Here is an 11,094-nt window from a genome sequence, read left to right on the forward strand (position 1 = left end):
AATTGGATCAAATATAAAAGTCAGCCAAATTAGTGTTGATACTGCAAGGAGACGCATTGTGTGAAAAGAAATGTAAGATGTTGTTTAATGGCTGATATATTTATGATCCACGTCATGTTTTCAGTGTTGGCGGCAGTTCCTCATGTTTGTCTAGAAACATTCTCATCAGGGCTCTATAAATAGAGAACTACGGCAGATATGTAATATTTAATGCAGCCGAACCGTGTATTACAATGCCGTTATGTGATGACCTCCGAAGAGAAAAACAAGCACACTCGGAATAAAGTGTTTTCGGTCTGTATCCGGTATTTGTTTATGATGATGTGATGAGATGTGAGATTGGAATTGCACAGGGGAAAATAACGTATCTATGCCACAATTTTCGATGCGGATTTTGTTAAACTAATACGTTTGCGCTGTGGACCAACACTATACATTGACGGGGAAGGGGGTAGCAATAAAGATAACACCATTAAACAGTTACACAACATAACAGAAATAATATCGATAGCAGCGTCCCTAGCAACCACCTTGGTAACAATGAAAACGTTGTATCGACACAATTTCCTGAAGTAATCTTCGTAATAACTAGCAAACTAAAGATCATGTATATCCACTGCACACATAATCTGAAATAACAACTCATATTTCTCGCATCAAATTACATCAAAACGCATTTTAATGGCCAAACTAACTTTAAAATAGGCATTTTACACCGAGAATAAAACGAAGTTCGGCCATGTTTTTTTTTTCTACAGGGAGAAATGTGAAGATCACGTGACATAGACGCCAGCCATTGGAATGAATGGTGGAAAAAACGTAGGGATCTTACAATTTCAGAGGCGTTTTTGTAGAAATACTACGTCCTACGTTGTGGACCAAGATAGTTATTAGACGTTTTTTTATGAGACTGGGTTGGAGACTCAGTCAAGATGAGCGCATGTCGCTTCCTGTGGGTTTACTGTAATAACATTCATATAAAAACATAACCATATAAGCACATTAGATACCAGCGGACGAATGATACCAAATACATTTTGTGAAGTAATCAGGTTGAAAGTTAATAGTAATTCACTTCCAGATTATAAATAACATCTCCTTCCTGTCCAGTGAAAATCACGTATTTCCTTATTGGTGATTCTTCTTTGTTTTAAACTCATGAAAACTTGACTGTTTAGAGATACAGTACATGGTTGTCAACGGACAAAGCTACCATGATGATTTCATAGAACAGTGTTTCTCAAATGTTTTCATACCAAGGACACTTAACCAATAAAAAAACACTCGCGGACCACCTAACTCCACAAATATCCAAAATCACATCGTTTTTCTAGAACAGATTACAAATCGCCTGAAAATGGTACAAACAAGTGGCAACATGTGTGACGAAGGTGTTGTGCTGGTCCATATCATGACATCAAAAGTGAAACTTTAGCTCGCTCCATTGAGGAGATATTCCCGCGAGAGTGTGGAAAACTTAAATGTATTTATTTATTTCAAATGTGAAATGTTACCAATATACTCGCCGACCACTCACGGACCACCAGTGGTTCGCGGACCACACTTTGAGAAGCACTGTCATAGAATATGATGCATTGCTGTAGATTACATATCCAACAATGTCAAAAAGGCGGGAAAACACAAAGACAGGAAGTGACATCAGAGATGACAAAAGGACAGTGTTTTTACAAAATAAAACAGGAAGTACAAAGAGCAACATCATGATAAAGACACTGTAAGTAGGAATCACAGGACACAGTGTAAAATGTAGATTAACATGTATTTGTGTGCGGATTATATTGTTGCATCAAAGATAAAATGTACTTTCTACATCAAATGGACATCAAAATGGACATCAAAACACATGTTGACAGCTAAGCTAAATGAAAGTGGATTAAAATAATGTTTTTATACACATAGATATTCAAATGAGCTCAAGCTGCTTTAGCTCTAATAGCAATCAGTACATCTTCAAAAAGACTTTCAGCTGGAAGATAATATAAGCTTCTCTCTGCTTCCTCTATCTCTTGTTCTGATGAAATGTTGATGAAATAGTTTGTTAGCTGAGAAGTGATGCGTCTACTTCCTCTCATAAGTATAATGTCAACTTCTCAAAGTGCCTTTAGACTATTTCCAAAAATAGTCAAACACAATTGTTGGATTTCTTTTTATTTGCAGATTCTGATGTCAACAGATATAACAAAGAGAAAACTTACTTTCTACATTAAGGCTGAAAATCCATTCAATCAAATGGACATCAAAACACAAAGCAAAGCTCAATGAAAGTGAATGAAAGCAATAATTCTGAACACAAAGATATTAAAATGATCTCAAGCTGCTGTAGCTTCAAAAACAATCAGTACATCTTGAAATCAGCTCTGAACCTTCAGCTGGAAGACAATATAAGGAAGGAAACAGGAGTTACAAGCTGTTTATAGTGACATCCAGTGGTTTATTAGATCAAGACTAAAATGAAATAATATGTAATTCAGAATGATTGTTTAATCTTCCACTCCTGAAGTGAAACATGATGATGGATGTAGACGTTGTTGATCAGTGGAGTCTGATGGAGGCAGAAGTGTTGCTCAAACTCCATCAGGAGGTCTGATGTTGTCATAGTTCACTGTATCATCCTCTACATCACAACGCACCTGAGTAAAACAACAACAACAACAACAACAACAACAACAACAACACTGAGTTGGTTACAAAGGATTTCAAAGTAAAACACAGTTCACAGTTGAGTCAGCAGACCCTGAACGCACCATCAGTTCCCGTCTGATCTGATTTAATCTTCTGACTTCTGAACAGTTTGCTTTGAAGCTAGATGTTATCCTGCACGTTATTCACAGTAACAAACACATTGTTTTCTAAAACAACAGAACTATCAGCATTGCTAAAAGCCACTAGTGTGAAGGTGGGGAAATCCTCTGTGTGATGTAATTCAGGGGAATCAGCCCTTTAATCTGAACTCATCATGTTCAGTTGTTACTGACAGGTTCAAAGAGGTGTTGATTCAGATCTAGGTCTCTCTGGAGGCTGTACTTCAACCCCTACATACCTTCAACTCTTCATCCCTCCTCCCTATATCCATCTTTCCCTAAATCCCTTCATCCCACACCTTCATCCCTTTAAACCCAAAGCAGCGGCTTCATTTGCCTAATCCTCCCTCAGGGACTTATTCCGGTGTGAACGCGATCTACTAGAATTCAGAACTAAATATTTCCGGGGAACTAAGGTCCGGGAACTATTCCTGGGAAAAGTACTTGGTGTGAAAGCGCCTACTGTGGCCGGGTTGGTCTCTGGAGAATTAACTGCAGGGGTTGAGGTCTGTCCCTGGACAACAAGCATTAAACACTTCAGTTCATTCACATCAGAGAATAATAAAGTAGAGTCCTCTCCTCCTGATGTTCAGGTGTATATCAGTATAGTGTCTCTACTTTAAATAGTCCTCTCCTGCTGATGTTCAGGTGTATATCAGTATGTAGAGTCTCTACTTTAAAGAGTCCTCTCCTGCTGATGATTAGGTGTATATCAGTATGTAGTGTCTCTACTTTAAAGGCATGGTATGCTCATGAAACTCATTTTTTTTAAATTATCATCCGATAAAACAGACCAGTCTCTGCCAGTCTCTCTCTCTCTCTCTCTTTTTTTTTTTTTAATCCGATGACATTATCAGTGATTTTAAACTGATTATATACCGAAATAACATCAACACTGTGGGCGCCGCCATTTCCCGGACGTGACGTAATCCATGCGTTTGGTTTTCGAAGACACGTTGTATCTCCATGTTATTTACTGCAGTTTCTCTCTTCAAATATGCCTCACTGTATCGCGAAATATTGCCATAATTCGGATAGGAACAATACACGGAATGCTCGGTTCCATCTGTTGCCAAAAGGTAAGCATAAGAAGTACATTTGGAGGCAGTGGCTAGCGAAATGTGGCCGGCCCGAACCGAGAGATTCACAGGCTCATGTATGAAGCGAACATTTCACATTTCCGGACGACTACTCTGAGAGTATGATCAAACATAACATGGGATTTAAAGAACAACCATTACTCAATGGAGATGCAGTACCATCGGTCTTTCTGGTGTCATCACCGACCAGGACACCAGTTCGGTCAGTTGAGAAATCGCCCTCTGCAAGTGTGAAGCGACGGAGGAGCAGAAGTAGTACTCGGAGTAAGAATAAGGTATGTTATAGCGCATTTCCATTGCAGCGGCTAGCCCCGTTTTAACGTCCAGGCCAGGACAGTTTTTGGTGGCCTTTCCATATAGCGTAGTACCGGCTAGTGTGTATTTCCCCCCAGTTTTTCCGGCCCCATAAAATCGTGATTCTATGGCCAGGGACAACGAAGCTGAGTATGCTAAACTAGAGAGGGAATCGCTAGCAAGGGTGGTACTACATGCATACATATAGTATCTTATATCATCTTCCTATTATACACACATGCATTTTCAAACATTTGGACTACCTATGTTGCAAATGTATTATCTTTTCAATTTACACACGGCATCTATTGCACGTCTGTCCGTCCTGGGAGAGGGATCCCTCCTCTGTTGCTCTCCCTGAGGTTTCTCCCATGTTCCCTTTAAACTGTGGGTTTTCTTCGGAAGTTTTTCCTTGTACGATGTGAGGGTCTTAGGACAGAGGGTGTCGTATTGTCATACTGATATGTATGGCTGAATTCCCCCATCCAATCTCTTCACATTGGTCAAAACTTGTTCCTCTGCTGACGAGTCCGAACTGAAATACTCCACCATGTTTCCGTGTGTTGACAAAGTGAACGCATGGATGACGTCACGACCATCACGTGACTACTGAAAATGGCAAACATGGCGGGGGCCAGACGGAATATACAGGTCTTGATAAAAAAGAGCTTATTATTTACCGGGGAATATCGCTGATCTCTTCAGGGTATGGTTTCAACATAATGTTTCACTAAATACTGAAGTTTTGATTAATTATCTAATGAGTGGACCATTCCTTTAAAGAGTCCTCTCCTGCTGATGTTCAGGTGTATATCAGTATGTAGTGTCTCTACTTTAAAGAGTCCTCTCCTGCTGATGTTCAGGTGTATATCAGTATGCAGTGTCTCTACTTTAAAGAGTCCTCTCCTGCTGATGTTCAGGTGTATATCAGTATGTAGTGTCTCTACTTTAAAGAGTCCTCTCCTGCTGATGATCAGGTGTATATCAGTATGTAGTGTCTCTACTTTAAAGAGTCCTCTCCTGCTGATGATCAGGTGTATATCAGTATGTAGTGTCTCTACTTTAAAGAGTCCTCTCCTGCTGATGATCAGGTGCATATCAGTATGTAGTGTCTCTACTTTAAAGAGTACTCTCCTGCTGATGTTCAGGTGCATATCAGTATGTAGTGTCTCTACTTTAAAGAGTCCTCTCCTGCTGATGTTCAGGTGCATATCAGTATGTAGTGTCTCTACTTTAAAGAGTCCTCTCCTGCTGATGTTCAGGTGTATATCAGTATATAGTGTCTCTACTTTAAAGAGTCCTCTCCTGCTGATGTTCAGGTGTATATCAGTATGTAGTGTCTCTACTTTAAAGAGTCCTCTCCTGCTGATGTTCAGGTGTATATCAGTATGTAGTGTCTCTACTTTAAAGAGTCCTCTCCTGCTGATGTTCAGGTGTATATCAGTATGTAGTGTCTCTACTTTAAAGAGTCCTCTCCTGCTGATGTTCAGGTGTATATCAGTATGTAGTGTCTCTACTTTAAAGAGTCCTCTCCTGCTGATGTTCAGGTGGATATCAGTATGTAGTGTCTCTACTTTAAAGAGTCCTCTCCTGCTGATGTTCAGGTGTATATCAGTATGTAGTGTCTCTACTTTAAAGAGTCCTCTCCTGCTGATGTTCAGGTGTATATCGGTATGTAGTGTCTCTACTTTAAAGAGTCCTCTCCTGCTGATGTTCAGGTGTATATCGGTATGTAGTGTCTCTACTTTAAAGAGTCCTCTCCTGCTGATGTTCAGGTGTATATCAGTATGTAGTGTCTCTACTTTAAAGAGTCCTCTCCTGCTGATGTTCAGGTGTATATCAGTATGTAGTGTCTCTACTTTAAAGAGTCCTCTCCTGCTGATGTTCAGGTGTATATCAGTATGTAGTGTCTCTACTTTAAAGAGTCCTCTCCTGCTGATGTTCAGGTGTATATCAGTATGTAGTGTCTCTACTTTAAAGAGTCCTCTCCTGCTGATGTTCAGAAAAAAACTCCCTCTGAACGGAACACAGGGATTTTAGCCTTTGCAGACCATTGATATGCACTAAATCCTATATAACACACTACAGGAAAAGATGATTATGATGTCCTGTATTCATTTATGAGGCTGTAATGTAAGGTGCTCATGTTAAATAAGCAAATCCCAAACATCAGTTTACAGCCCTTCGTGCTTTTCCTCCTTATCACTTCCTTTACCTTAGCGAATGCAAGCCAATGTTGAACTTTAAATAGAAAATGATATTTGAGAACTCACATCACTGTCACTTTCCCGTGCTTCTGTCCCTGAAAACACAAACAAAAGGGGGTTGACTTTAATTTCCACATTCTACATTTGAAATTATTGTTTACAAAAAGTTTCATATATGTTCTCTCACCTTTCATTTTCTTCCATGTGATGAAAGCCACAATGGTTATTAGAAGTGCTACGAGAACCAAAGCCAGAACCAGGTACAACCACCAAACTGAAACGATAATAAATGGGCGAAATTGGAGGTGAGGTGAATAGCGGAGATACTTACATTACATGAAGATGTTAAAACATGTATTTGTTACTTTATACCAAATCAAAGTTACTTTTGGGACAAAAACTGCATCCAAAAAACATTAATTAAAAACAAAATAAACCAAAAACACTTAATTAAAGGACCAAATACTAATAATTCTCTCCAGATATTTCCACCGCAGCTCAAAGAGGAGATGTGAAGCGCCACAACAACATACGAAATATTTGAGGTGCTATAGAGTAGTTTTGTTTAAGATTGCTGATACTTAAAGCAAACAGATATTGTTCTAAACTGTATTGAAGTAAACATGTATTATTTGGGACTGTTTTAAAGTCATCCTATATATATAAACCTTCTTACTTACACTCCATGACCCAGACGCCCTGACACACACACACACACACACACACACACACACACACACACACACACACACACACACACACACACACACACACACACACACACACACACACACACACACACACACACACACACACACACACACACACACACACACACACACACACACACACACACACACACACACACACACACACACACACACACACACACACACACACACACACACACACACACACACACACACACACACACACACACACACACACACACACACACACACACACACACACACACACACACACTTCCTCTCACCCTGACACACACACATACACTCCCTGACCCATATATCAACACACACACACACACACACACACACACACACACACACACACACACGCACGCACGCACGCACGCACGCACGCACACACACACACACACACACACACACACACACACACACACGCACGCACGCACACACACACACACACACACACACACACACACACACACACACACACACACACACACACACACACACACACACACACACACACACACACACACACACATACACTTCCTCTCACCAACACACACACAGGTTCTTTTCAAGGTTCTTTCTGGGGCAAATCTCAAGCACCAATATATCTGTGTACAATGTTTGATTGTTTGGGAAAGAATAGTTTGTGTGAAACCTTCCTTGGGAAATTAAAGGTGTGGAGTCCAGTGGAAGATAAGCAGTGACTCTCCGCCCCAAATATGTCCATATATACTGTTGTTTATTCATGCACGATGCCCCCTGTTGCTGACTGGCGGGTCCCGATACCTGTATCGCACGGCAGTGGAGCGGGGGGTCCAGAGTACTCTGTAAACTTGTATTGGTGTTTTTTACCATTAAAATCAGATTATTGTTATAACTTTTATGCCGGTGTTTTGAACTCCTTTTCTTATTAATCTGACCAGGCTCATCTAACGGACGGCGCGGAGCAGAGCTGGGCTTTAAGCCACCACTACTGGGTTTTCTTCTACATACTGTCTAGTTTGTACCTTGGTTGTTGATGTGACCTGATGTATTTGTTGTTGTTGTTGTTGCTGCTTGATCGTCCCCATCTGAAAAAGATGAACACAACTCTTCAGAAGTAATATGTTTACCATATATTGTGACATAATGTTTAAACTTAATTAAATCAGATAAACACCCTTTTATGTAATTTTTCACATCACGTTGAAGTGACTTCAAACAGTCTGATCACAAATGTTCTCACCTGAGGACTGAGGCCTGAAGGTCTGCACGTTGTGACCATCAGCTGTTACTTCACAAGTAAACAACTCAGACCTTTGTGTGGAACCATAATGAGAAGTCGGAAATGTCACAGAAGCAGAGCAGTCAGACGCTGATGTCTTTATATCCTTGTTGTCTTTATCCACATCTCGACCCTGAAGCAGCCACTTCACTGTGTGTCTACAACCTACACGTGTCGTCACAGAGCAGCGTAACGTCACCTCATCGTTGACCTGATGCTCAGTCACTGAAGATGGAGATATGTGAGAGAAAGATAATAATTAACTTCACCACTGTAATAATAATAATTGTAATGTTTTAGTATTTTGCTCTACAGAGAAAGTTTGGAAACATTATGATGGAAATACTCACTGGTAACAACAGACAGAAGAACCAGAGAGTCTCGACCTTGCTGTTGATCTGCTTTGTTGTACTGTCTGCAGGTGTAACTACCAACATCCTCCTCTGTGACCTTCTTTACAACCACAGAACATTTATCCGTAAGTCTCAGTGTGTCTGAATGAGCATGGTTACTAATCTGCCCACCTTTAACCAGCATCACTGTGCTTCTTGAAACACTGAAGAGCCAGGTAGTACCATTACATTCACCCTGATCATGTCTGACACTGTTACACGGCAAAGTGGCTTCATCTCCAACTCTTACAGAGAGGTAGAGGTCACGCTGTCCAATTGCAGCCCCTGAATAAACGAGAGGGAAATATAAAGAATACAGAGAAATAAAAAATGTCATTTAAGATACAACAAAAGTTTCCTATGTGTCTAAAACAGGCCCGGCTCCAGGATGAAATGAAAAAATCCGAGGGGGCGATTTTTTTTCACAATAACGAAAAATACTGGCAATGTAATGATTTGACACACCAAGCTTTTTTCCTTCTCACTGCTCTCCAATCTCTTTGCTTCTTTATTTTTATTCCGGATTTACCCCTCTCGTTCTGTTGTTTTCCTCTGATCTTTAATAACAGATAGTACATGATCAGATGGTTGCACTTTGGTTAACAGACTAACATTGATTTCCTCAATTTATAAATGGACAGGCTCTGTAATTATACCATAACCTTTTCTCCTCTATCCCTTAACTCGTCTTCCTATACAGATTTACTTACCTCTAGTCAGGATTAAAGAAACGTTAATCTGGTTGATTTTTATTTTCAGGATTGAAGGTTCAAATCAAGGCCTAAAACCTGGCATTTCATAAGAAAGTGACTAATATATAATCCGAATGTAATATTGGATCAAATACTGCACCAAATGGACAGACACAGATAATAATAAGAATAAAGTACCCTGGTTTGTCTCTAGAGTCTAACTGCCATGAGAAAAATTGAATCAATGTTCCAAAATCCGTCACTAGATGTACAACCGTATTGTATTACATCATGTATGTTTTAGCTGCCCGGATTATAACAGACAAAGACTCATTCTGAAAACTGCACTGGAACAACATAACATCAAGGACATGGATTTCAAGTCAATATACGAAAGTAAATCAAGAAATTAAGTAAACAAGCTGATCTTCAAGTTCCTCAAAAACACTGGACTGAGGACAATGATTTAATATAAACATTTAATAAATCAACAGTAGGTGGCGATATATGCTCCAAGTGGAAGCGATTCGCCATTAAAGAAAAAAGAAGAAGAAGAAGAAGAAGTAGTAGAAGTAGAAGAAGAAGAAATACGCTAATGCTACAAACAGGCACAACACTGTTACTCTGTTTTTACTGACATATAACATTTGATTTCAACCGGGTACCAGCCACCGAAAACGGGGACGTTTTGGTCACCCATCCGACTGTGTTTACAGCTAGCATACATGCTAACATAAGACTACAAGCTCACTTTGGGTTGAGGCTTTTTTACACGTTGCTTGACTGCCTGCCCACATATCTGATCCACAGTAACGTGTATTGGGGAAAATAATTATTTAAAGTTATTTAATAATTGTGACATTTAGTGTACTTTTTGATGGATGAATGATGCTCAAAGTGAGGGGGCAAATAATACAACTGGCCGGTCTAAAAGTTGCCTTCCCCTCGTTGGAAGACAAACAGACCACTTCTCTGTCTTTGTTAAAATGAGGTTAGGTAATAAAGTAACATTCATGATTACTAAATTACCTTTTTTAATGTTTCTAAATAAATACATTTTGTAGGAATCCTTACCTGTAAACTGAAGCAGCAGAATGAGAAGTGAAGACTTTTTAATCTGTTTTAACTCGTCCATCGTGTCTCTTGTATTCGTGTAAGTCTCTACACCGGCTGCCTCTTAAAGAGAAATGTTGAATGTACTTCCTAATATTAAAAATGTGCCACTTCCTCAAAGTTGCTGCGTCTTCTTTTTTCTTATATATACATTTCTCGTTAATTCGCCTCTCAGCAGAGACTCAGTCAAGAAGAGCGCATGTCGCTTCCTGTGGGTTTACTGTAATAACATTCATATAAAAAACATAACCATATAAGCACATTAGATACCAGCGGATAGTGCTGCGTACCTGGACTCACATTCAGGTTCAGTTCCGGACTCAAGTCCAGAGGTTCAGGTTCAGGTCCGGACTTATAAGTCCGGACCTGAACCCATGGCTTGTGTCAAGTTGTGTGAGTAACTAAAGTGAACTTATTGTGAGCTAATTATCAATTGAAAATAAACTCATAATCAACTCAAATTCAAACTCGTCAGGTTTATTGTGCTCCCT

The 11,094-nt window shown here is 39.7% G+C and overlaps 1 protein-coding gene across 1 annotated transcript; it reads right to left on the reverse strand.

The window, feature by feature from the left end:
* Nucleotides 1–2,122: 2,122 nt before the first annotated feature.
* On the reverse strand, nt 2,123–10,648 carry LOC117440248 (uncharacterized). The gene is made up of 7 exons (XM_034076543.2): nt 10,565–10,648; nt 8,757–9,083; nt 8,368–8,631; nt 8,150–8,212; nt 6,611–6,697; nt 6,490–6,518; nt 2,123–2,651 (listed from the first exon to the last, which is right to left on the reverse strand). Exons 1-7 carry the CDS (start codon nt 10,623–10,625, stop codon nt 2,586–2,588), a joined length of 897 nt encoding a protein of 298 aa, XP_033932434.1. The 5' UTR covers nt 10,626–10,648; the 3' UTR covers nt 2,123–2,585.
* Nucleotides 10,649–11,094: the final 446 nt, after the last annotated feature.

Source organism: Pseudochaenichthys georgianus, chromosome 24 (genome assembly GCF_902827115.2).
Source record: "Pseudochaenichthys georgianus chromosome 24, fPseGeo1.2, whole genome shotgun sequence".
Taxonomy (NCBI): Eukaryota; Metazoa; Chordata; class Actinopteri; order Perciformes; family Channichthyidae; genus Pseudochaenichthys; species Pseudochaenichthys georgianus.

Coding starts and splice junctions, on each gene's coding strand:
- LOC117440248 (XM_034076543.2), bottom strand. CDS start 10,625: ATGGACGAGTTAAAACAGATTAAAAAGTCTTCACTTCTCATTCTGCTG. Junction 9,084..10,564: donor TCTGCTGCTTCAGTTTACAG/GTAAGGATTCCT, acceptor TCGTTTATTCAG/GGGCTGCAATTGGACAGCGT. Junction 6,698..8,149: donor AGGTCACATCAACAACCAAG/GTACAAACTAGA, acceptor TTATCGTTTCAG/TTTGGTGGTTGTACCTGGTT.